Source organism: Phyllostomus discolor, chromosome 6, assembly GCF_004126475.2.
Source record: "Phyllostomus discolor isolate MPI-MPIP mPhyDis1 chromosome 6, mPhyDis1.pri.v3, whole genome shotgun sequence".
In the NCBI taxonomy this organism is placed as follows: Eukaryota; Metazoa; Chordata; class Mammalia; order Chiroptera; family Phyllostomidae; genus Phyllostomus; species Phyllostomus discolor.
The window spans coordinates 22,873,984-22,900,920 of record NC_040908.2 but is presented as its reverse complement, the minus strand read 5'-3'; the positions used below and the strand labels follow the sequence as shown (position 1 = coordinate 22,900,920).

Below are 26,937 nucleotides of genomic sequence, written 5' to 3'. Positions count from 1 at the left end.
TTAACTAATTCCTTCCCCTCTCTCATTTGTTCCCCCTCCGCCCTCCCCTCTGATGGCTGTCAGTTTATAATTTTTTATTTTTACATGATTTCAAATTCAAAATTAAAGTCTGTAAGACTATATTTGTACAATGAACTCATATATCCTTTACCCCAATTCACCAATTGTTGTTATTTTGCTTCATTTGTTTTATCATTTGCTCTGTATATATTTTTCCTGAACCTTTGAAAGTATATTGCAGATATGATGCTGCCTAATCCCTCACATTTCAGTTTGTGTCTCCTAAGAACAAGAACATTCTCCTACATGAGCACAGGACAATAATCAAAGTGAAGACATTTAACTGTTATTACTACTTAATCCACAGTCCGTGTTCTAATTTTGCCAGTTACCTCAATAATGTCCTTTATTGCTATTTTTTCCTGGTCCAGGATCCAACTCAGGATTACATATTGTGTTTAGTTGTCATGTGCCTTTAGTTTTTCTGATCTAGAATTTCCTAGCCTTTACTTTTATTTATGACCTTGACTTTTTTTCTTTCTTTCTTTCTTTTTTTTTTTTTTTTTACAAGTTTGGGCCGGTTTTATAGAATGTTCCTCCATTTGGTCTGTCTAATGTTTCCCTATGATTCACTTTAGGGGTTGCATTTGGGTCAGAAAACCACAGAAACAATGTTGAGTCCTTCTCCGTACATCAGAAATACGTGATGTTGGTTTGTCCTATAATTGGTGATGTTAACTTTGATCACCTTTAAGGTGATGTCAGCTAGGTTTTTCCCCTTTGTAGTGTTATTTATTCCCTTTATAATTAATAAATTGTTTGTGGAGAGACACTTGAGACTTTTTAAATATCCTGTAATATTCCCAAATTTTCACCCTCTAGTTTTAGCATTATTCATGGGCTTTTCAAATAACATGTGTTGAGGGCCCACCCAGTGCTGAGCATGTTTGTATGCTGTGTTGTTAGGTACTCCCTCCTCCCATGCCAGACCCACCCAGCTGCTCTTTGTTCCTGGGTAGTCTTCTGCACGGATAAGCTGGGCTGAACCCAGAGAAACCCCAGGGCTGCTACTACTTCCGCTTTCTTCCTGAAATCCTAGACCAGAGACAGGTCTCGGCTGCTTTTCCTGCCTTCGGTTCCCTGGACTGCCACCCACCCCTGTTACTGCCTCAGTAGGAGAAGAGGCAAGTGAGGCTCCCTTTTTCTCCTTCCCGCAGACTCTCTTCCCACTTCTGCATGGGGAGTAATGGTCATCAAGGAATCTGGGCAGTAGTAGTGGCTCTGCTGTTTAGAAAGATAAGCAGATCTGATCTGAAGCCACAGTTCTTGCCCTCGCTATACCTCAGTTTCCTTATCTATAAAATGGAGTTATTTGGGGATTGAATGAGATAGTACAAATCCACAGCCTAGTGCCCAGCTAGTAGGTGCACATTTGTGATTCTAATTAAAATATATTTGACTCAAAAGTTTGTGTTCTTTCTGTACATTGTAACAGCTGACAATCCCCATTTCCTTATTCTACTAATTATGGAACGGGGAAAACCCTTTTGGTTTTTCTTTTGAAATTAAGAGCTATGACTGGGTCTAAGCAGTGCCTTTCTCATTTCAAGCATAGAGGTACCCACAGCCCAGAAAGCACTTCTGAGAATTCCTTTCTAAGGAAGGAGGATGGCAGATTTGGGTCAGAAAACCCAGCTTTGCTGCCAGCTTCTGTTTGGTGCTGGGCTGGTGCCCAGCTTCTCTAAGCCTCCCTCCCCTGTTAGAGAGACAGACTTGATCCCGTTATTCTCAGCACCCTTGCACTTTTCAGAAAATTAAAGAATGTCCCCAAGCTCAATTTTTAAAAAATAATAACAGTCCTTTAAAATATGTAATCGATTATTAAAAACTGCCAAAGTATTAAAAAATATTTTTTTAATGATTTTCACTTCTCTTCCTCTTTTTTCAGTTAGTTGATCTTTCTGCTTTTTGGAAAGTCTGGCTATGTGGAATCCTGACAAACAGAAATGATTCCTTCTCCGCCTTCCACACCCAGCCACACCCTTACTCGCCTAGCCTGTTCCTTTCTCTTTGTGTTTGACAAGTATAGAGTTTGCTCTGCCAGAAAAACATTTTTTAGAAACTTTTTTCCTTCTTCAAACTTTACAACATTAATATAGGAGGCTTCCCTTTCTCACTACCAGTTAGAGTTATTTTGTTCCTGTTAGGCTATTTTCGGGTGATGGCCCTCGGAGGACCCAAGAAGAAAGGGCAGCAGTCTCTGGAGAGTTTGTCTCCCCAAGAATATGCTATTCGTTTTTCAAAGACCTGGCTGGGGCTTGTGGTACAACCCCAAGAACCATCCATTTTACCAGGCTCAGATACATTAGGAGGAGAGCGTAGACCCTTCACCTGAAAGTCCATGGATGGACTTTAGAGATGTTGGTGAAGCCATTGAAATCACATGTATTTTTCTGTGAAGATTCGTAACTTTTATCCTTTTCTCAAATGAACTGAAAGGTCAAGAATCACTGTTATAAAGGTGCTGGTGGAAGTTGTGGCTTCTGTCTGCCGATTTCCTCGGGTTCATGTTTCCTGGACTTCAGTCTGACCTGACTCGTGCCTTGATTGAACCTGGAAGGGGTTTCTAAAATGGGTTTAACTTTGAACTTTATTTCTAGGACTGAAATTGTTAACAAGTATGTGATGGATAAAGAGGGGAAGGGAGGAGGGGAGAGTGGCCTACCTGGGCCTTCCCAGCAGGGGTTAGGAGCCTGCTCTTGGGGTCGCTCTTCAAGCAAAAGTGCTTTGAGTGAGTGTGCACGTTCTGAGAAACTGAAAGAAAAATTAACTTAGTACATTGAATGTGAACATCTGTGTTATTAAATCACATCAAGACACTCACCTAGTGCACAGGCATATTGTCTTTAATAAGGTATAATTATCCTTCTTATTTTTACCTTTCTTTCAGGAGTTAGCAAATCAGTCATCAAAACGATGTCCGTGATGGATTTTGAAAAGGTTAACCTTGAATTAATAGAAGCCTTGTTAGAATGGATCGTAGATGGAAGGCACTCCTACCCCCCAGGTAACTGCTTGTTGTCTTCACTTACGTGGCAGAGGCAGAAGGGAAGGGAGCTTGCTTACGGAGACCGCAGGCGCTGGGGACATCCTCCCTTCCTGGACCCCTTCCCAGCCTTTTACCCCACTTGTGTCTAAAGTTGCTTCTTAGGCTTTTGGGGGGGAAGTTTTACCTTTTACCTTTTGAAGTTCACCCACTTTTTTGGCTCTGCACCCTTGCTCTCACCAAACAAAAATATGTTAATAATGCAGAGTCCCAAAGGGAAAAGGCTGAAAAGAAGGCCTGACGATCCACACATCACACACGCAGTCCCTGGCTAAAGGGGAGGCCAGTCGTGAGGACTGACTCCCTGAAGGCTCTGCGCCTGGAGGCCAGGGCACGGAGCCCTGGGGTTAAGAGGACAGCTGTAGAGCCCGATAAACATCCCAGCCCAGGAACTCCGTAGCCTTGGGCAAAGTCCTTCTCGTTTTTTTCTGTGCCTCAGTTTTCTTGTTTGTAGAATGAAGACACTAGTAAATCCTCTTAGGTAAAGCTGTCTCAATGAGTAAAAGAAACCATATGTAAAGCATTTAGCACAGTGCCTGGCATGTAGTTAATGCCAAGTAGATATTACCTCTAATAATAATGATAATATTTATAATTATCATCACTATTATTACTATCACTGTTCGCACTGCTGCTGCCATAGCATACAGCAATCACTGCTTTCCCCTCCTCACTGTGTGCCCCCCCCCACCCCCAGGGCATTCTCTACTTCTCGTGCAGCCCCTTGTCCCCAGAGTGAATGGCCCAGGTCTTCCCATAACTGAATCCTTCGTGTCATTCAGGATTTTGACATATGTCTTTTGACATAGAGCAAGACTCTCTGTTGTCTTGCTCTCCCTACTCCATTATACTATCCAAAAATGATTTTTATTTTTGTTACAGCACTTAACAGAACCCAAATTACAGTGCTGCTTACTGACAGTCTCCCTCAGTAGAATATAAGTTCCTTAAGAATAGGATTTCTTGTGCACCATTGTATTCCTCAGACCCTAACCCAGTGCCTGCAAGGTTTAGGGACAGAGCCCATATTTGTTGCATGAATAGGTGCCATCAATACTAAATGACCATTAAGCCGAGTAATAGATCAAACAATTACATTATGTGCTCATTACACAGTGCCTCAGAGAAATGGGAATGGCTGCCCTCCTCTGCTGAGACCAGCAAGTTTCAACCTTTTTCATCTCATGGCACACATAAATTAGTTACTAAAGTTCTGTGGCACGCCCAAAAATATATGTTTTGTCAATCTAACAGAAAAAAATAAGTATAATTTTGATTGATTTACAAAAATAATAATAAAAGTAATTACCTATACTTTTTGCTCCAAAGTGACTTTTTAAAAAATCAGGTGCCTGTACTTATATATAAGAATTTCTGATACCAAGAATTAACCAATCAGATGCAGCCTTATTATGCAACATGACCAGTAAAATGCAACTATCTTTATGACCTATATATTTATGGTTCAAGACAGGGCATTTACAATGGATAGCTTTTGTATTGGCTCTTGTCATTTTTTTATTTGACAGTCTGAGTGAAACGAAGTCAGTACCCCTAACTAAATAGTCAAGTATTGCACACTTTAAAAATCCTTGCAGCACACCAATTGAAAATCACTGGCTTAGACTTTAATCATTATGTGGTAATTTGTAGAGATGTGTGAACCACATAAAATGTTAAACTGCCTTGTTTCTGATCTCTTGGCAAGTCATTACTGTTGGTTAATGCACTATCACCAGAGTTAATGTCTTATTTCATAAAAGAAAAGACTTATTATTGAAAAAAATCAAGAATAGCAGGCAAAAAATATTAGAAAATTACTGCATTCAAAGCCAAGTAGATGTAGTGTTTAGGGAGTCAGTGATAAATCTGTGAGTATCAAAGATATCCCTGATACATCTGGCCAAGCTACGAGGGCAAGACAGATCAGAAAGCATACAAAAACATAGGCAAAATATTTTCTTCCCTCCGTATAGATGATATTACCACTCTTAAATGTGGTATTATAATAGGGAGGAGCATGCAGTATGTAGTGGAAAGAGCATGAATCTGATGCCAGAAACCCTAGGTTTGTGTCTGAGCTCCACTCCTGTTAACTCTGTGACCTGGTCAGGTTACAGAGTCTCTGTAAGTGCACTAAAATGTTTAGTGCTCTGCTAGTGATGCTTGGATAACTTAAGGCACTATATTTTCTCATGCTCCTGTTTTTCTTGTTAGAGAAAGATAATATCCTATTCATTTGGTAGTCATTAATTCAGAAAATGTATTTTAAAGGGTTCTCATCTATTAAATCATTGGGGACTTTACAGAGAAAATTGAGGCCCTGGATTGAGGGCTGGCCTGCAAACCCAAAGGTTGCCACTTCGATTCCCAATCAGGGCATATTCTTGGGTCACAAGCCAGGTCCCCAGTAGGGGGCGTTCGAGAGGCAACCACACATTGATGTTTCTCTTTCTCCCTCCCTTCCCTTCTCTCTAGATATGAATAAATAAAATCTTTTTTTTAATTTTTAAAAAATTGAAAGTGAAAAATCTCAGATTACATTTCTTCATTTAAAATAGCTTTATAATTTGTTATTTTTTCCTTTTCTGAAATCTATTAGATTGATTATTTTTATATACCCAGGTGCTATACTTGTATTTTTACCGGGATTGGCAGAAATCAAAATGCTTTATGAACAACTACAGTCTAATTCTCTTTTCAACAACAGACGCAGTAATCGGTAAGTTAATTGCTTCCTGTATCCTCCGTCATCTATTGCAGTTCTACTCAAAGATGAGCAACCAGCAAGGTCTTTTTAAGAGGCATCACCCTCTTTAGATTCTGGTGTCACTCCTCAAGAATATATTTGTAGCCCTGGCTGGCGTAGCTCAGTGGATTGAGCACAGGCTGGGAACCAAAGTGTCCCAGGTTCGATTCCCAGCCAGGGTACATTCCTGGGTTGCAGGCCATAACCCCCAGCAACCGCACATTGATGTCTCTCTCTCTCTCTCTCTCTCTCTCTCTCTCTCTCTCCCCCTCCCTCCCTCCCCTCCCTCTGTAGAAATGAATAAATAAAATCTTTTTTAAAAAAAAGAATATATTTGTTTATGCCAGCTGGAAATAGACAAACCTGTCTGTTCCAGGAAAGCAGTCATTCCCATTCCATTCAATGAAAATATTTCTCTGAGCACAGTGACTCAGCAAAATTGCATGTCATTTCAGTTGCCAGATACAAGGGATGGGAGAAGCCAATGTTAGTAACAACAGAGAAATGCTACCGTTTTTAGAAAAAAAATTTTTCAATGGTTCCTATTCTGGGGACAAGAAACATGGTCCCTTCATATCGAAGGGACAACTACTTGATGGATGAACACTCCCTGGAAATATAAGAATGAAATTTCTTAGTGTGCATCACTGTCTCTGCCTCTCTTTCTCTGGATTTAAAGGTGGGGAACACATGGTTCTTTGAGTGTTCTAGCCCTACTACTTGTACAATGTCAACTGTTTTAGTCCTCTCGATTATTGACTACTCAGTTACACTCCAGTTTTCCCAAGTTGATGCAAGGTTTTTAGTTCATAGAACAGAGTAAATACTTTGTAGAATCAGAAATAATCTTCCCACTCAGAAGAGCTGGGCCCTGAGGACAGGTGGTGGGAAAGCTGCTGGTACTTGGTGGGATCACTGACTAGGAACTCACCCACTAGAATCCAATTCCAGCGCTTTATGCTCTAACACTAATGTGCGTCTGTTGCCTTTCAGATGTGTTGTTCACCCCCTGCATTCGTCTTTGTCCAGTGAAGAGCAGCAGGCTGTGTTTATAAAGCCTCCTGTAGGTGTAACTAAGATAATAATCTCCACCAACATTGCTGAGACCTCCATAACCATCGATGATGTTGTCTATGTCATCGATTCTGGGAAAATGAAAGAAAAGAGGTATTCTCTTTTGGTGATATAAGGGAGGGGCTAAAGATGCCTTAATTAGAGTGACACAGCTCTTAATAGCTAATTACTGTTTTAAAAAGTATTGCATGAAAACTATGTGGATATATGAGTGAGTATATAGCTGGACTATAATCTTAAAGTCAAACAGGGATAGAAAGTTTAAAGTTCTAACTTGGAAGTAATTAATTAGTTTTCCTCTCTTTTTTTTATAGCTTTGCTTGTGCTTGAATGAAAAAGAGTTGATATGTGTTAATTAGTTTGATATCGGTAATCATTTCACAGTGTCTACATATGTCAAAACATCACATGGCATGCCTTAAATACACATAAGTTTTATTTGTCAGAAATAAATAAACATGAGAAAGAATTTTTCAAAAAAGAAAAAGTTAAAGAAACTGTATGTAAGGGCATTTGATGCCACTTAAATTAGCACTATGCTTCCACCAGGGGCTTTGCTGTCACAGAACACAGAGGATCCTAGGTGGTTCATCTGGTCTGTCCGTGCTACATAGAGCCTTGACCATGTTTTTAGAAAATAACTTTGTTACATTTTTTTTTTCTTTATAGATACGATGCCAGCAAAGGGATGGAAAGTCTAGAGGACACATTTGTCTCCCAAGCCAATGCTCTGCAAAGAAAAGGCCGAGCAGGTCGTGTTGCATCTGGGGTCTGCTTCCACTTATTCACCAGCCATCACTTCAATCACCAGCTCTTAAAGCAGCAGCTACCGGAAATACAAAGAGTACCATTGGAACAGCTCTGTCTAAGGTCCATCCCCATTTGCTTTTTCTTAGTAAGACACATTTTTCTAAAAGTGAACAGAGAGCCCTGACCAGTGCTCAGTGGCTCAGTTGGTTGGGCATCACCCTGCAAGGCCAAGGGTCCCTGGTTCAATTTCCCATTCAGGGCATATGCCTGGGTTGCAGGTTCAGTCCCCAGCTGGGGCACATATGACAGGCAACTGATTAATATTTCTGTCACTTCGATGTTTCTCTCCCTGTCTTTCTCCTTCCCTTCCCCGCTCTTAAAAAATAAGTAAATCCTTTAAAAAAAAGTGGACAAAGAAAGAGCTTTTCAGTTTTGCCTTTACTGTTCCTTTTTAACTTTCTGCACATAAAGATCCCTTACATTGCAAAGGATGGCCCTAAAGTAGACTGTAGTATATATTTGTCAGTCATAAAAGTATTCTAACTTATGAAGAAATAAGTTAGAGGTACCACCAATATTAAGTTATCACAGGGAAAAATCTGTAGCCTCATTATCAGAGCAAAGTAAACAAAAACTACTTGACAACACCATTACTTACAAGTGAGCAAATAAAAATGAATATGATAAAATGGAATTTAATAAATGAGCGCTCAAACTCAGTGTTATTGAAGCTGCGGAACCTATGTTCAACCTTTCTGAAAAGTTGCTTGGTATTATACAATGATTCTAAAACTATGCACGTCCTTTGACCCAATCATCACTTTGAGGAAATGTGCTCATAAAATAATAACGCAAAGGAAAAAAAGTTACTTGTGCAAAGCTGTTACAGCTCTTTTTTTATCCAGCAGATTTATTGTTGAGAGTGTTAATTTCCAGGGCTTTGGCTAAGCAGAGTGATGCCGCAGGATACAAGACACCGTCCCTGTTTTCAGGTGCCCCTGGTCAGGTCTTAAGAAACTGGGCAAGCAGGTGCTCTGGACTCAGGTAATAGCAGAGCAAATGAATAGCAGAGGAGGGATCTGAGAGAGCTTTGGGAGTTGACTGACCCTTGAAGGAGGACGAGAGAAGGGGAAATGTAATATATGTAGCATATAGGACTTAAAAACAACTCAAATACAACAGTGGGGAAATAGGTAAGTTATATAGGCCAATATGGTTCTTTTTTTCTTTCTTTCTTTTTGCCATTCAAAATTTAAGTAAGTGGATTACTATCAAGGCGTGTGTTAAAGTGACACATCTATGTGATTTAAGTGGAAAAAAGCTAGATACCAAATATGTACATATTAGTAAATATGTAAAATTGTATGTTTATGGGTTCACAGCTTTAAAAGGACATAACAGAGGTTGGCAGAAGTAAGTTTATAGTTGTTCATGTGGAGATAATAAAGACAGGGAAGTTCAGTATTAATAAATAAATAATAATACAAAAATAAACTTTCATATACTCACAACTGTAAACCTACTTTTGCCCACCCCTGTACAAGTGAAATAAATTTTACATCTATTAGATTTTCCACTTCTGAAAACAAACAGTAGCTTTTCAAGAGATGTCAAAAGGCAGGACACAATGCAGATTGATTTTCTAAACAATTACTGTGCAATATTAGATATGGGAAAGAGAGTAAGTGGATTTACTTCCTGATTTGATCCCATTGTTGTAGAAAGAAGCATTTTGAAACTTTATAGAGAGATTTTTACTCTGAATCTCAGTAAGTTTCAGGGCCTGAAAGTGTTTCTGCAATTTATTGCTGGAGCATAAGGAAGCATAAGAGGTTTTAAAATTTTTTTAATTTTGGTTTAAAACTTCTGTTTGGTTTATGAAAGCATATATCTAGAAAATTATAAATTATTTTCATTCAAGAAAGAAGCTTATTCCTTGGTGTGATCCCACCACAAATAAAATTGACAAATTTTTTTTTTCCAGAATTAAAATTTTAGAGATGTTTAGCACTCATACGCTCCAGTCTGTGTTCGCTCGGCTCATTGAACCGCCACACCCTGATTCTCTTCGTGCCTCAAAGATACGATTACGAGACTTGGGAGCATTAACTCCGGATGAAAAACTGACCCCCCTAGGGTATCACTTGGCCTCTCTGCCCGTGGATGTGAGAATTGGCAAACTGATGCTGTTCGGGTCTATCTTCCGCTGCTTGGATCCTGCTCTCACCATTGCTGCCAGTTTGGCTTTTAAGTCTCCTTTTGTAAGTAAACAACATTCATCTGAACTAGAGGCCACTGGTCTCTATGGGACCCTGGGGGCTGCAGGGTTATTTGAGCTTCCAAAAAATGTTCTCATATGTGGTATGTGAATTTTTCAGGGGATAGTGTCTCTAACTTTTATCTGATCTTCAAATAAATCCATGCCTCAAACAAAGACTGAGAACTGGAAATCCAACTTATTAAAATAATCTAAATTGATGATGTTTTTTATTATATCTACTATACTTGCTCATTATAGAAAAATAAAAAAATGCAACTAAGTAAAAGGTGCCCTGTTGGATTTTAACAAGCAGTGAAATACATTGGACCGCTTTTTGTAAAACAGTTTTATTGAAATATAATTTATCCAAAGTGTACAATTCAGTAGTTTTTAGTACTGTGCAGTCATCACCATAGTCAGTTTTAGAATGTTCCGCCACCTCATACAGGGACCCCGTAGCTATCACTCCCCAATCCCTTCCAGTCCCCCTGCCCACGCCAGGCCTGGGCAACCACCAGCCTACTTTCTGTCTTCATGGATTTGCCTCTTCTGGAATTTCCTACTGAAGAAATAATATAATATATAACCTTTGTGATTGGCCTTTTCACTTAACATAATGCTTTTTTTGTTGTTTATTTTGTTTTGTTTAGGGGTTTTTTTGCATAATGCTTTTAAGATTCATCTTTGTTATAGCATTTATTAGTACTTCATTCCTTTTATGAACAAATAATATTCTTTTGTATGGATAATACCACATTTTGTGTTTGCATCCAGTACTTGATGGGCATTTATGGTTGTTTCCACCGATGGTTATAAGCATTCACATACAAGTTTTTATGTGGACCTATGTTTTCAGTTGTCGTGAGTCACCTAGGAGTGAAAATACTGGCTTAAATGGTAACTCTGCATTTAACTTACTGCGGAATTTCCAGACCCTTTCCGAGTAGCTGCGTATTACATTCCATCAGCCTTTCATCAGGGTTGGAGTTTCTCTGCATCCTCGCCAACACTTGTTGTTCTCGCTTTTTTATTATAAACATCCCAAGGGGTGTGAATTTATGGTTTTCATTTGTATTTTCATTATGGCTATCAATATTAAAGATCTTTTAATTTGCTTATGGGTCATTTCTGTTTTGTCTTTCAAGAAATGTCTGCTCAGATCCTTTGCCCATTTTCTAATTGGGTTATTTGTTTTTTTCATTATTGAGTTGTTAGAATTCAATATATATTCTGGATACAAGTCCCTTATCAGATAAATGATTTGCAAATACTTTCTCCCATTCGGTGGGTTACCTTTTTAGCAATTTTAATATATCCCTTGAAACACAAAAGTCTTTAATTTTGACAAAGTCCAGTTTATCTAATTGTTTGTTGCCTTAGTTAGAAATCCATTCCTAAATTCAAAGGCATAAAGATTCATCCCTCTGTTTTCTTCTCAGAACTTTATAGCTTTAACTCTTACATAGTGGTTGTTGGTCCATTTTGAGTTCATTGTTGTACATGGTATGAGGCGAGAATCCAACTTCCTTCTTTTGCATGTGATTCAGTCGTCCCAGCACCATTTGTTGAAAAGACCGTTCCTTCCCCCTTGAGTAGGTTTAGCATGCTTGTCAACAATCAATTGACCATGGGTACATGGGTTTATTTCTAGACTCGATTTTATTCTTTTCAGTACCACACTGTCTTGATGACTCGAATTTTGTAGTTCGTTTTGAAATCAGAAAGTGTGAGTCCTCCAGTTTGTCCTTTCGTTATTTTGTTGAGGATTTTCATCAACAAAATGAAATGGTGATATGAATGAAATATCAGGAAATATCAGGAATATGAAAATACAGGATTTTCATATCTGTATTTAGACTAGATACTGCTCTGTAATTTTCTTTTTCTTGTTATGTCTTTTTCTGGCTTTGGTATCAGTAATACTGGCCACGTAAAATTATTCTTCTGTTTGTTTTGTTTTTTGAAGAATGTATGAGGAATCAGTATTAATTCTTCTTTAAATGTTTGGTAGAATTCAGTGGTGCGGCCATCTAGGCTCTTCTTTGTGGGTAGTTCTTGGTTGCTAATCCAGCCTCTTCACTTGTTACAGGTCTCTTCAGATTGTCCAGTTCTTTTTGAGTTAGTGTTGATGGTTTGTATTTTTCTAGGCATTTGTCCATTTCATCTAACTCATCTAGGTGAGTTATCTAACTCATTAACATACAGTGATTCCTAGTTTCCTTTATAGACCTTTTCTTTCTTTTTTAAATGTAATCTTTATTATATATTTTTTTCCATTGCCATTTAGTCCCCTTATACTCCCCTCCTCCCAGTAATCACCAGACCTTTTATTTCTGAGGTTGGTAGTAACAGCCCCTCTTTCGTTTCTTTTTTTAAGATTTTATTTATTTATTTTTAGAGAGAGGGAAAAGGAGAGAGAAAGAGGGGTGCAGAAACATCGGTGTGTGGTTGCCTCTTGCATGTCCCCTGCTGGGGACCCAGCCTGAAAACCAGGCATGTGCCCTAACTGGGAATCAAACTGGCAACCCCCTGGTTCTCGGGCCAGCACTCAGTCCACTGAGCCACACCAGCCAGGGTTCATTTCTGCTTCTAGTAATTTGATCCTTCTCTCTTTTTTTTTTCTGGTCAAGTTAACTAAAGGTTTGTCAATTTTACTGATCTTTCTAGACAACCAGCTTTTGATATCATGGATTTCCTCTATTATTTTTTTATTCTCTGTTTTATTAATTTCTGCTCCTTTTTATTTTCTTCATTCTGTTTGCTTTAGGCTTAGTTTGCTCTTTTTCTAGTGTCTTAAGCTTAGGAGGTTAGGATATTGATTCGAGATCTTTCTTTTCTAATATAGAGACTTACAACTATACATTTTCCTCTAAGGACTGGGTTAGCCATATTTCAATATTTTGGTATGTTGTATCTTCATTTTCATTCATCTTAAGTATTTTCTGATTTTCCTTTGCAGTTCTTCTGTGACCCATTGGTTATTTAGGCATATGTTCTTTAATTTCCACATAATTGTGAGTTTTCCAATTTTTTCCACTATTGATTTCTTACTTCATTCTATTTTGGTCAGAAAACATACTTTATATTATTTCAGTCCTCCAGAATGTAGTAAGCTTGGAATTATGGCCAAGCATGTAGTCTGTCCTGGAGGGTACTTGTGTGGAGTTGGGAATGGATATTCTGCTCTGTTGAGTAGTGTCCCTCTGCCTTATTCTCACCACGGCTTATCTCCGAGAGATAGGGGAGCAGGTGAATGTAGCCATTTCCTTCACTTTTCATGTTATACTTCATGGAATTGTAAGCAACATAGATCTGCAAGATCTTAGTTCAGCCCCTTCATTTAACAAGAAATGACAAAAACAAGGGCCAGAATAGGGGATGTAGCTTGCTCAGGGATAATAGGTCACTATCGTTGTGAGTAGGACCTCCATCTCAAACATCTAAGTAAACCTCTCACTGACTGTTTCGTTTTATTGGAATACAGAAATGTTAGAAATATGGATGTCATCCTTAGTCTAAACAGCCCCTGTCCTCTGCTGGGTTATAATGTTAGTCTCCCAAATGTAATCCTTTTCCCACTGGCCCTCCTAAAAAGGAAGATGTTAGCTATGAAGGTGTTTTGGGGAGAGGATAAGAACTTGAGGGAAGCACCAGTGGGCGTAAAATGATCGTCCGCAGTGTTTTAGCTAGGGCCCGGCTTGGGCTTGTTATGAGGAGCCACTGCAGCTCACTGGGGCGTCTTCAGTGCAGGTGCGTGCAGGTAGGAGGAAGCACTGAGAATTAAGTTCTCAGCTAATTTTACAAATTCATAGGGAAAGGAGGACCAGTAAGCATTATAAAAAGTAGGAAGAAAATATTAGTTATGGTTATAGAAGTAACGGAGGCTCGAGTATAAATTATAAGAGTCTGTAAAGATACTGCAGTGTTAGAATTTTAGATTTTAGATCTAGCTTTTAGAAGGAGTGGCTCTTTGACATCTTGCTCCTGGGAACTAAAAGACCCAGTAGAGCTTACTTCGTTGGGCAGGAACTCACAAGGACAAACAGGTGGTAGCTTGCCCTTGACCACGATTGCTGTTAATCAGCCATTCACTGAGTTCTCTTTGCTCCACACAACACGCTTCCCAGGGCACCCGGCCTCGGCCTTGGGAAGCCCACGTGAAAACCTGAGGTAAATTGTGCCCTTCAAACCTGGTGTTCCCCATTTAGGTGTCTCCCTGGGATAAGAAAGAGGAAGCTAACCAGAAGAAGTTAGAATTTGCATTCGCAAACAGTGATTATCTGGCCCTCCTACGAGCATACAAGGTAAGTATATAACCTGTTAGCTGAGGTTGATTTCCAGAGTTGGCGCTAAACACAGAGGAAGTTCATTTTGATTTTCCCCAAAATTTAGGGATGGCAGCTAAGTGTGAAAGAAGGTATGCGTACAAGTTACAATTACTGCAGACAAAACTTCTTGTCAGGAAGAGTTCTTCAGGTGAGTCCTTTCTCTGGCTCTTTGTTTTCATTCATTTTGTTGTGGCAGCACAGCAGAGGGTGTTGCAACCTGATCTTGCTTGTCTTACCTTGACACTGAAAATGTCACTTCTGGAATATTCTTAGCTTTAGCGGCTGTGTGAAACAGACTCCTGAACTATGTATGACATCAGGCCTTAACTGAGCAATTTTTCCTCTTTTCAGTGAACCTATGTTTATTTACGTGTATATGGAGGGTAGGGGGCTATAGGCACTCTGAAGGGTTTTTTGTGGAAAACCTGTTTTTTTTGTTAGGGTGTTGTTAGGGTGACCGCTGGCTGTGAAAGAATTCACAAAAAGAAGGAGGCTTAGAGAGTAAAGTCTTCATTTACTCTCCAGAAAAGGGGAGGGGCATGGTGTGGAGAGATCCACCAGAATTGAGGGGTGAGGGCTTTGAGCTTTTATTGGATTACAATTGGATTAAAAAAAGGGGGGGGGGGGGTTGCTGCTGTGTGGGCCCTGGGCTGTGGGAGGCGTTGTAACAGGAGGCTGCAGTTTGTTCTGATGTTATCTTCTGCCTTCGATGTAGGGTGAGGTTAGTCAGTTCTGTTCTTGCTTTCCAGGAATTTTCAGTCCTGGGGACATAAGCGCAGAAGAGCAAATTGGCAGTCATGTTTAACAAGGTCATAGGCCTGCTCAGCAAATGGTGCCAGATAGCAAATGGCACTGACTTGGTTCTTCCAAGTTTTTTTGGTAATTTGACCAGGCATTCTTACCTGGATCCGTAAACCCCTGAAATTGTATATAGAATCATATGCTCTACATATGTGCCTTATTCTGGGAGAAAGAAGTCATAGCTTTCAGCAAATTCTCAAAATGGTCTCCGACCACCCCTAACCCCTTATCCTTTCCCCAAAACCAAAGAATGAACACTGAACCAGATTTTCTTTGCTAGTTTTTCTTATGTCCATCAGAAGCTACTATATCTATCAATAATGAATACACGGGAAAGAGAAAGGTTATCTAGTGTGTAGTAACTCACAGGGCTGTGTCCTCTGTTGTGACAGTGTCCTAGGCCCCCTTCCCGAGTGGGAGAAGCCAGATACTGATGGTGCACATCTTGGCAAAGCATCTGTTTCACTCGAAAAGTCTGAGGCTTGGAACAGGGGAGAAGTTTACTTTCGTATTAAAAACTTCCCTGGAGCAGAACACAAAATTAATGTTCTCAGTATTTACGAGGATCTGACATTATTTATGAATTGCTCTGTCCCAGAAGCTCCAGCAAGGCCAGGACCTTATCTGCCTTGTTCAGCACTGGGTCCCCAGTGCCCAGAACAGTGCCTGCACACGGCTGATGCCCAGTAAAGACTCACTGACTGCGTGCATGCATCCCAGGATTTGCCTTCAGCCTCCTCTGCCTTTACATGTCCTCAGTGAAGACAAAGCCCCTAGCGCTATTCTAAGTACATCGAAAGCAATAAGTTTTCAATCCTGGCCGTACATTAGATTCACCTGAGGGGGCTTAAAAAAAAACTAAAGATGCCCAGGTTCCACCCCCTGCCACTTACATCTGGATCTCTAGGGGTGTGGGGCCTCGATATGTTTATGGTCACTGTTGTTGGTTTGACCAAATGATACAAGTATGTAGGAAGTATTGAAAATCACTAAAATAAAGGATATTTTATATGTGAAATGCAATAATAAATATTTCCTCAGGCCATTAAGATTTGTAAGTATTTCCCTGGCAGGTGTGGCTGAGTGGATTGAGCACTGGCCTTTGAACTAAAATATCACCAGTTCGATCCCCAGTCAGGGCACATTCCTGAGTTGTGGGCCAAAATCCCCAGTAGGGGGCATGCAAGAGGCAACCACACATTGATGTTTCTGCCCCTCTGTTTCTTCCTCCCTTCCCCCTCTCTCTGAAAATAAATAAAAATCTTTTTTTAAAAGATTTTTAAGTATAAAATTATCTTTATTTTACATTATATTTTTCACCACATTTATTTATTTTTCTTCAGGATATATGTAGATTTTGCTGTGCTCTATGAGGTCCATCAGAGTTCCCTCTATTCACTAAACTCCAGCTTAAATTACAGTATTTTTATTCAGATGTCAGTTAAAAGCATATATTTATTCATGCTATATTTAACTCCTAGTTGTATTTTGCCATGTTATCCATATATACTTGAGCCATGCCAAGAAAATACTTAAATTGTCATCAAAAGACAGAATAGTGTTGCTTAGCTTTCATTTCCTTTGATTTCTTTATCTCCTTCTCTATTGTCTGACATACAGCCTATATTTGAACAGAAGCCAGAAGAGAAAGAGGTTTGGGCTTTTCTTTCTTATTCTTGTGCTCAGCTACAAAAAGGGGTGTCTTACTCTAAGCCACTTAATAATGTCCCTATTTCTAGGAAAAGATGTGAGCCAGCGAGACCGCAAGGTAAGAGAAAGAGGGAAGTTCTGGGGTGGATGTTCTGCAGTATGAATGCAGAACTAACCACTCTGGGCTCAAGTGAGGAGCTGAGGGGACCTGAGCAGAAATGCAGGCAGCAAAAACTCGACAGGGTCTCGGCGCCTGGAGTCGGGGCTCCAAACAAAGTAAAATACACTCCTTTGCTGTCCTAAGAATTTTCAGGAGAATCAGACCTACCCAAAACCCAGTGAACATGATTTTAGAAATGCAGTCTAGAGGTAAATAAATGACCGTCAAGTTTTTTGTATTTGTGAATTTCTGTGTAACTGTTTCACCCTCTCTGCTGGTTTGCGCACGGGTCAACTGCCTTTTTGGAAAGGGCCTGTTTGATGAACCCACGTGAGCCTCATTTCTGTCCACTAAGGGAATTCATTTTTGTCTCATTCATCATCATAACACTGTCTATACTTACCTTTGATATGTCGGTGCCTCTGCTTAAAGATTTCTTCCGCTTGTTTTAGGAAATGGCCAGCCTCAAACGACAGTTCACTGAACTGTTGTCAGATATAGGCTTTGTGAAGGAGGGACTCAGAGCCAGGGAGATAGAAAAAAGGGCCCTAGGAGGAGATGGCATCCTGGAAGCCACCGGAGAAGAGGTAAAGAGTGTGTAATTAGTTCTTATTTCTCTTAATGAGCACATGAATAGGATTTTAAGTCAGGAATACTTATAGGCATCCTTCATGTAAGCCCTCTAAGCAGTGGGTTTGTGGCATTCTTCGTTTTCCTCTTCCCACAAATAAGTGTCAGCTAATACTCATAAAAACAGAAGGGTTTTTCTGTTAATTGTTGCTACTGTTCCTGTTTTTTTAATTTCACATTGGTTCTTGGTTAAGTCCATACATAGGAGGTAAAGTAGGCTTTCCAACAATGTCTTTAATCAGACCAGACTTTTCACAACCAAGGATAGTTTTTTGTATAACTATAGTAGGGCCCGGTCCCCAACCCCGCTGGGCCACGGGCTGGTACCAGTCCATGACCTGTTAGGAACAGGGTTGCAGAGCAGGAGGTGAGTGGCAGGCAAGCCAGTGAAGCTTGAGCTGTATTTATAGCTGCTCCCCATGGCTCGCATTACCGCCTGAGCTCCGCCTCCTGTGAGACCAGCAGCAGCATCAGGTTCTCAGAGGAGTGTGAAAACCACTGTGAACTGCCCATGCAAGGCATCTGGGTTACATGCCCGTGATGAGGATCTAATGCCTGATGATCTGAGGTGGAGCTGAGGCGGTGATGCTAGTGCTGGGGAGCACCTGCAAATACAGATCATCATTAGCAGAGAGGCTCAAATGCACAGAGACCATAATAAATCCACTGCAGACTCCTATCAAAACCCTATCAATGAGTGGCAAGTGACAATTAAGCTGCATCTGGTGGCAGGCTATAAAGCCACGCTCCCCCAACAAGTCTATAGAAAAATTATCTTCCATGAAACCAGTCCCTGGTACCAAAAGGTTGGGGACCACTGAACTCTGCAAGGAGTACTTCTTCAAGATGAACCTGCTGCCACTTCATTCTAAGTGAAGTTAGTTCTTTCTGGAGATTGTGAACATCTCATGAACCAGAATCTGTCCCCACTGGTCATCCTTAAGAAACTGGCTTCGGAACTGCTTTGTAGAAATCCGGGAAGAGTTATCGTGGGCTTCTTGGACTGGGTCCTATGTGAATGTGTTCTAACAGATTTATTTTTCGCTGAGAAAAAAGTAATTGTTCTAGCACAGGGATAGAAGTTAAATACACTTTTGTTTGTTTTAAGATAGAAAACAAATGAAATATAATGGTAAATTCCAGGGCACAGACAGAAGTAGCCACATTACTTATAAAATTAATGCTGCATTTCTCTTATAGGCAAATTCAAATGCTGAGAACCACAAGCTGATATCAGCAATGCTGTGTGCTGCTCTGTATCCAAATGTAGTACAGGTAACAAAACATTTTTCCTGGATTCTCCCACCACTTGTTTGATTTGTAGCCAACAGATACAAGTTAATTCATACACATCCATCATCATAAAGACTCACATAAACACACACAGAGCCTTTTGAACTCAGTGTGCTTTTCTAATCCTTTAATTCCTTAAAGCTGTTTAGATACATCGTTCAAGAACATTAATTGTATAAAATGGGTTGTTGCATTAATCCTTCTAACATACTATGACATTCCAGGAATTAAAATGGACATGTATGTCACTTTCTCAGCCAACCTATGTATAACTTTCTGTGTTAGATAGAAACTTGATTCTACTACATTTTCTCTTATGCCCTCTACCCTGGACTGAAATTAGATACAAACAAAATCAAACAAGTCAGTGCTTTGCCAAGAGACCACCTATGCCCCTCTTCTGAAAACCCCCTTTTAAGGCTTTTACCTGAGTTTTAATTATCCGGTCCCTTGTCAGCTTAGAATTTGAATTTGTTACGAGTACCAAATTATTTCTCTTTTAACTTTTTGTTAAAAGCTTAGTTGAAGCCCTGGCTGGCGTAGCTCAGTGGATTGAGCGCAGGCTGGGAACCAAAGTGTCCCAGGTTCGATTCCCAGCCAGGGTACATTCCTGGGTTGCAGGCCATAACACCCAGTAACCGCACATTGATGTTTCTCTCTCTCTATCTCCCTCCCTTCCCTCTCTAAAAAAATAAATAAATAAATAAATAAATAAATAAAAATAAAATATATTTTAAAAAATCTTTAAAAAAAAAAAGCTTAGTTGACATCCACTGATTAATTTATGGTTAATTTTCTACCTAGTACTTACATGCTTTTGAAATCATTTGAAATTTACTCTAGAAGAAATCATTTGGGCCCTGGCTGGTGTGTGTGGCTCAGTTGGTTCGAGTGTTGTCTCGTAACCAGAAAATTGTGGGCACATACCTAGGTGGTGGGTTTGGTCCCAGGTCTGGCTGGTAAGGTGCCTGGTCCAGGCGCCACATTCAGGAGGCAACCAATAGATGCTTCTTTCTCACATCGATGTTTCTTTCTCTCCCCCTTCCTCTCTCTCTAAAAAGCGATGAACAAGTGTCCTTGGGCCCCGACCAGTGTGGCTCAGTTGGTTGGGTATCATCCTGCAAAGCAAAAGGTTGCTGGTTTGATTCCCGGTCAGGCCACACACCTGGGTTGTGAGTTCAGTCCCAGTCAGGTGCATGTGAGAGGTAATTGATCAATGTTTCTCTCACATCAGTATTTATCTCCCTCTCTTTCTCCTTCCCGTCCCCTCTCTCTAAAAATAAATAGATAAAATCCTTAGGAAAAAATGTCCTTGGGTAAGGATAAAAAAAAATCATTTGGGCTCTGACCGGGCTCACTTGGTTAGAGCCAATTTTGCAGTTTCAATTCCCCAGTCAGGGCCCTCCCCCAGAAAGATAATTTGAAACAAAACTATGGAGACAATAAAAATAAAATCAAGGGCTGGTGGGGGCTGAACAGACAGAGCAGATTTTTAGGGCAGTGAAAATACTGCATGATATCGTATGATTGACATGTGTCATTACACATTTGCCCAAACCCATGGAACATACAACACTCCAAGAGTGAACCTAAGGTAAATTACGGATTCAGGGTGGTTATGAGATTGCAAATTTTTTAAAAAATTATAATACACAGAGACTTCCGGCAAGATGGAGGAATAGGTGGATACACCGTACCTCCTCGTACAACCAAGATTAGAAAACCAATAATTAGAAAACTGTACTTGAACAATGATTGAAATAAAAAAAAAAAGAAAACCAATAATTTACTATCAGAATAACACCCAGATCCGGCAGAGGATTTATCTGAATGGAAGTCGGGCAGCCAAGAAGTTGAAGTAGACGCGTTCATCCGGACTGGTAGGGGAAGACCAGCCGGGCGGGCGCGGGACTGGCTCGGGTCAGCGGCGCACGGAGGTCGGGGGAAGGTTTGGCGCGAAATCGGCGCAAAAGCCATCCGGCGCGTAAGAAGGCAGCGGTGATCCCTGAGTATGCAAGCTGCGGCTGGCAGACCCAGAGGAGTAGCGATTGTGGACCAGGGCAGAGCTCGTGGCCCGGAAGCCCAGACAAGGGTCTGAGTCCAGGGGAACGGAACCACCGCCATTGTTTGCTCCCGCCCCGCCCCCACATATAACGTCACAATCTAGCGACCGGGGTGCCCAGCCCCGGTGAGCACCTAAGGCTCCGCCCCCCACAGTAACAAGAGCAACCAGACTGAAAAAAAAAAAAGGAGAGATAGGGGAAAAAAACAAACAAACCATGTTTTCAACAGAGTAGATCAGTCCCCCAGGACTCATCCTTTTGAGCGACCAAGAATTAGCCAATCTATCAGATGCGCAGTTCAAAACACTGGTGATCAGAAAGCTCACGGAACTGGTGGATTTTGGACGAAATTTAGATGAAAGAATGCAGATTACCATAAAACAGATGCAGGAAGACACTCGGAGGAGAGCCAATAGTGAAAGGAAGGAATATGAGTCTCAAAACAATACAGTGGACCAGAAGGAAGATAGAATCAACCAAGCAGGAAAGCATGATGAAATAAGAATTCAAAAATTGAGGAAAAGATTAAGAGCATCCAAGACACCTTTAAACGTTCCAATATCCGAATTATAGGGGTACCAGAATCGGAAGGGGAAAAGCAACAGATTGAGCACGTATTTGAACAAATAATAAAGGAGAACTTCCCCAATCTGGCAAAGGGAACAGTCTTCCAAGAAATCCAAGAAGCTCAGAGAGCTCCAAAGAAGTTGGACCCAAGAAGAAACACACCAAGGCACATCATAATTACATTAGCCAAGGTAAAAACGAAGGAGAGAATCCTAGAAGCAGCAAGAGGTAAGGGGACAGTCACCTACAAAGGAGTTCCCATCAGACTGTCAGCTGATTTCTCCAAAGAGACCTTACAGGCAAGAAGGGGCTGGAAAGAAATATTCCAAGTCATGAAAGACAAGGACCTACATCCCAGATTGCTCTATCCAGCAAAGCTCTCATTTAGAATGGAAGGGCAGATAAAGTGCTTCTCAGATAAGGTCAAGTTAAAGGAGTTCATCATCACCAAGCCCTTATTTTATGAAATGCTAAAGGGACTTATCTAAGAAAAGAAGATAAAGAAAAGACATGTATAGTAAAAGGACAGCAAACTCACAAATATCAACAACCACACCTAAAGCAAAACCAAAAGAAACGAAGTAAACAATTAGAACAGGAACAGAATCACAGAAATGGAGGGCACATGGAGGGTTAGCAGCAGGGGGGTGGGAGGAGGAGAGAGGGGGAAAAGGTACAGAGAATAAGTAGCATAGAATGTAGGTTGAAAATAGATAGGGGGAGGGCAAGAATAGTACGGGAAATGTAGAAACTAAAGAACTCATAAGTATGACACATGGACATGTACTAAAGGGGGAAATGTGGGTGGGAGGGGGGTATAGGGTGGAGGGGAGAGAAGGGGGGAAATGGGACAACTGTAATAGCATAATCAGTAAAATATATTTAAAAAAAAAAAGAAAGAAAGAAAAAAAAATTATAATACTGTCATAAGCCCCTGAAAATGAATACTCTCATTCTTGGTAGGAATAAAATTGATGTGCCCTTTCTAGACAGCAGTTTCATTTCCGAGGATTTATTATTAGAAAATAATTGTATATATGCATAAAGAACATCTAGGGAAATGTTTGCAATTATAAACTGTTAGAATGAGCCATCTAAAGTTCTAATGATGGGGAATTTATTAGTTAAATTATAATAGATCATTACAACAAGGTACTATATTGCCATTAAGAATTATGTTTTAGGAAAATATTTTAAAACATAGGGAAAGTTCTCAATGTATTAAGTTTAAAAAGTGTATTATAGAAAACAATCCTAGATTAGCTTCAAAACAGGGATATTTTTATTTATATAGTATTTATGGTTTTCTACATGTATATACATAAAACTAGCAGAGAAAACAAATGATATTTATCAAATACTAATGCTAGTTATTTCTTAATTATGTGATTATGGGAAATCTTTATTTTCTTTTTTCTAATGTTATTTATGCAGTAAGCATAATTCATATATATGTGTATGTATATAAGTTGTTCAGGTGTGTTTTTTTTTTTTTTCAAATGAAATAATCTGTCTATTCATAGGATTTTTTCATGCTGTTTGAAAGAAATTCATTTGGAAATGTGGGGTTGAGGTTGGGATTGGCAGCAGATCCCTGGTCCGGTGTTGCCAGCTGGCTCTCTGCACCGAGCCATTAGTGTGGACCTGACACATCGGCCAGGGCCCCACGTGGCTGGCGTGTGGTGCAGGCACCCAGTGCTGCCACACCTCCGTGGACAGACACTCCTGACGGTCTGACAGAAAAGAGAGGAGTACACTGCCACTGCTTTCACGGGGGAACTGAGAGAGGGAGGAAACAGCCAAGGCATTCAGACAGACCTGGTTTCCTGCTGAGGAACACATCCTTCAGTGGAAATATGCATGTTTTCATCTATTTTTACAAACACCTGTTGTTTAGGTGAAAAGCCCAGAAGGTAAATTTCAGAAGACCAGTACTGGAGCTGTCAGAATGCAGCCAAAATCAGATGAGCTTAAGTTTGTCACCAAGAACGATGGATACGTACACATTCACCCTTCATCAGTGAACTATCAGGTGAGAACGGCAGGGTGTACTTATTCTTTGCATGTGGCAGGTGGGGTGAGAAACGTGTCCCTTAAAGTCAGCCAGACCGTGTTTTGTCACTTGCCGTTCCCAGCAGCACCGCTGGCCTGGGAAAGGTTGAGCAAGCATAAACAGACTAGATATTGGACTTTTTCTGGAAAGACTTTCCATTTAAAGAAAATTCTGCTGGATACAAAAAAAATGTTCACGCTGCTTTCAGATATAAAATTGTTTTTTGTTTTTGTTTTTTTAATTTAAAAAATGTTTGATTACAGTTGGCATTCAGTATTACTTCGTATTAGGTTCAGGTGGTTACAGGTGGTTACATAGTTACATAGTGGTTAGACAATCATATACTTTACAAAGTGTTCCCCCTGATATTTCCTGTACCCACCTGGCACCATACACAGTTATTACAATAGTATTAACTATATTTCTTACGCAGTACTTCCCCGTGACTGTTTTGTGCCTGTCAATTTAGACTTCTCAGTCAATTCGTAAAATTGTTTCTTTGCATCACAGAGTCTGTGCCTTGAGAGGCAGGACCTATACTAGCTGATCCCCACCCTCAGCTCTCATTCCTCCTTCAGCCTGCTGCCGGGTGGCCTCTGCCTCCACCCGCCACTCCACTGAACTCATCGGAAGTCCCGAGAGCCTCAGAGTCACATCCAGTGAACATTCGTTCCCTGGTCCTCATCATACTTGACTCTCACGTAGTATTTGACATGGCTGACCTCCCTCTTAAAGCTATCTTTGATGTTTTTTACCTCTATAAAACCACTTTCTTCTCTCTGATTATCCTTCTGTTTCTCTAATCATTCTCCTGTATCTCCTTTGCTAGTTTCTCTTCCTTTGCTCTGAAATGAGATTCTGTCCTTAGTCCTTATTTTCTCACCATGGCGTACAAACTTCCTGAACAGCCAGACCACAGCATCGTGTTCTAGCTGCGACCTTCATGCCGCCACAGACCCCCGAGATCTCTTGCTCCAGTCCTGGGCTTTTCTCTGAGCTGGATGCCTTCTAGTCACCACATACTCAAAAGCTGAGAAATCAAATGCATTATCTCCTGGTTCACTCTTCTCTTTCTATGTTCCCTGTCCTGGACCGGCACCGTCCACGTTGGGACCCAGGAGTGACAGACCGTGCTTCTTTTGTCCTTGCTCCAGTCCAGCCGGTCACCAGGTCCTGACAGTTCCACCTGTTGCCATGTCTCAGATCTGCCTGCTCCTCTCCTCCCCGCTGCCCTTTTCTCAGGTCAAACCTCAAATCTCTCTCTTGTGCCTGAAGTACTATTCTGACTTCTGATGCTTTCTCTCGCCCCCACCTTTTATACTACAGCTGCCAGAATTATCTTTACAAAATATACATTTGATCAGGTCCTTCCCTTGCTTAATACTCTTCACATCTGGTATCTGCAGACTCTCATGTGATCTTTCACGTCTGGCCCCTTCTTACACCACGTTCCCCTCAGCTCCGTCCCTCTGTCATGCTGTGTGCTCCAACAATGCGAGAGTACCAGCAGTGTCCCCAAAGGCCATGACACAGGACACACACTGTTCTCTGTGCCTGGAACAACATTCTCATTCCCCAGCGGGCTCCTACTTACTCTCCAGGTTTCCATTAAATACCGCGCCCCCAGAGTCCTCCTCCATCTGCCTTGCTCTTCACTTCTGTTCCACTACCACGCAGCATGCATTTGTCCACTGTTGTGCTTTTCATGTTACTTTAATGGTTTATGATATGTCTCTCTCACGGAACGGTGAGGTTCCTAAAGATAGGAACTGTATTCACTTTACATTCTTGATACCTAGCATGATGCCTAACTGAAAGCAGGTGCTTGATAAAGCTTTTAGGACGAAAGGAGAACAGAAGATCGTGAAGCATTTGGGCTGGTCAGCCCCCTGAAACCACTCAGTCAAGTGTCAGCAAAGCATGGAGAGGAGCTCCTTCATTAAGCTCAGAAGTTTGAGGACCCCGGGGTCATCTGCTCTTTCAGCTGCATGTACTTAGGAACCAGAGGCCCGAGCGTGCTCCACTCCCCCGCTTCTGAGTGTGCTGACACTCAGGCAACGGGCACAGGTCATGGGTGCATCCGTTCAGTGTCCACAGTACCTCCTCTGTGCTAGATGCTGTTGTACAGCCGTGAGGCAGCAACGAGCTAGCCAGATGAGGTCTCTGCCCTCAGGGAGCACACGTTCCAGTGGGGAAGACAGGCAGGAGATAAGTAAACAGTCTCAGCTTGGTAACAAATGTTACGAAGAAAAATAAAAGGGAGAGATTGAGGGAGACAGAGAGGGCTGTTTTACGGAAAGTGGTCAGGGAGGAACTCTCTGAGGAGCAAAATCCTGAACGCAGTGAAGGGCAAGCCATGCAGATACCTAAAGAGAGAACATCCGGGCAGAGGAAGTAAGTGTGAAGACCACGAGAGGGGTGCATGTTCGGTGTGCTCCAGGAAATGCGAGAAGGTGGCCGGTGCAAGTGGAGTGGGACCACTAGGGGCAAGGGTGGTGGGTGGGGTGGGACAAGTGGCCAGTAGTCAGGTCAGGGGGGGCCTTGTCAGCCATGGGAAGGATTGGAGACTTTGTTGGGGGGGGGAATTATTGGAGGATTTTGAGCCCTAACTGGATTCACGTTTTTAAAAGATCTTTGTGGTTGCCGTGTGGAAAAGAAACTAAGATGCAGAAAGAGAGGCAGGGCGAGCACTTAGGAAGCCACTGCAGTGCTCCATATGAGGTGATGGTGGTTTGTACAAGCAGGTGGCTGGAGGAGCGGTGAGAATGTGTCAGTCATTGTGTGTTTTGAAAATAGAGCGAGGAGACTTAGTGATGATGCAGATGGAGTGAGGGGGGTGGGGAACAATCAAGGATGGCTCCTAAATTCAGGGCTTGAGCAAGCTGGTGAATGGCAGCGTCATTTACTGAGGTGGTTAACCCTGCACGGAGGGTAAAAGGCAAGATTTCCTCTGCACATAAGTTTGACGTGCTTATTAGATACCCAGTGGCGATGTCAAACAGGTGGTTGCATGTACAAGTCTGGAGCCCAAGGGAAAGGCACAGCCGAGTCACTGACAAGTGGTATTTAAATCCGTGGGGCTGGTGGAGGTCCCCTTGTTTTGCCAGTGACGTCACTGTCATCATCTGAGGTTTTATGCTGCAGGTCAGACACTTTGACAGCCCCTACCTGCTGTACCACGAGAAGATCAAAACCAGCCGGGTGTTCATCCGAGACTGCAGCATGGTGTCTGTGTACCCGCTGGTCTTGTTCGGAGGCGGCCAAGTGAATGTGCAGCTTCAAAAGGGAGAGTTCATTGTCTCCTTGGATGATGGCTGGATTCGTTTTGCAGCTGCTTCCCATCAGGTAAGGGCTCAATGGATCTGTCCTATGTGGCTCAAGCCGTGGAGGGCTTTGATGATACGAAGTACAAAGCATTCCTTCAGGGACCATGGACAACAGAACTGATTAAGA

General features: G+C 41.3%; 1 protein-coding gene across 4 annotated transcripts in view; it reads left to right on the top strand.

The window, feature by feature from the left end:
• The window catches only part of DHX57 (DExH-box helicase 57), a 56,675-nt gene that overhangs the window by 26,084 nt on the left and 3,654 nt on the right, over positions 1–26,937 (top strand). For all 4 annotated transcript variants that reach the window (XR_004903625.1, XR_004903626.1, XM_028514626.2 and 1 more), the window contains exons 13-23: positions 2,951–3,067; positions 5,732–5,828; positions 6,849–7,022; positions 7,599–7,799; positions 9,664–9,940; positions 14,148–14,243; positions 14,332–14,415; positions 17,331–17,465; positions 18,709–18,783; positions 23,329–23,463; positions 26,629–26,829. Coding sequence is in view for 2 of the 4 variants with exons in the window: in XM_028514626.2 (XP_028370427.1) it covers positions 2,951–3,067; positions 5,732–5,828; positions 6,849–7,022; positions 7,599–7,799; positions 9,664–9,940; positions 14,148–14,243; positions 14,332–14,415; positions 17,331–17,465; positions 18,709–18,783; positions 23,329–23,463; positions 26,629–26,829 (1,592 nt within the window). In the remaining 2 variants the exon portion in view is untranslated. The remainder of the gene's footprint in view (positions 1–2,950; positions 3,068–5,731; positions 5,829–6,848; positions 7,023–7,598; positions 7,800–9,663; positions 9,941–14,147; positions 14,244–14,331; positions 14,416–17,330; positions 17,466–18,708; positions 18,784–23,328; positions 23,464–26,628; positions 26,830–26,937) is intronic.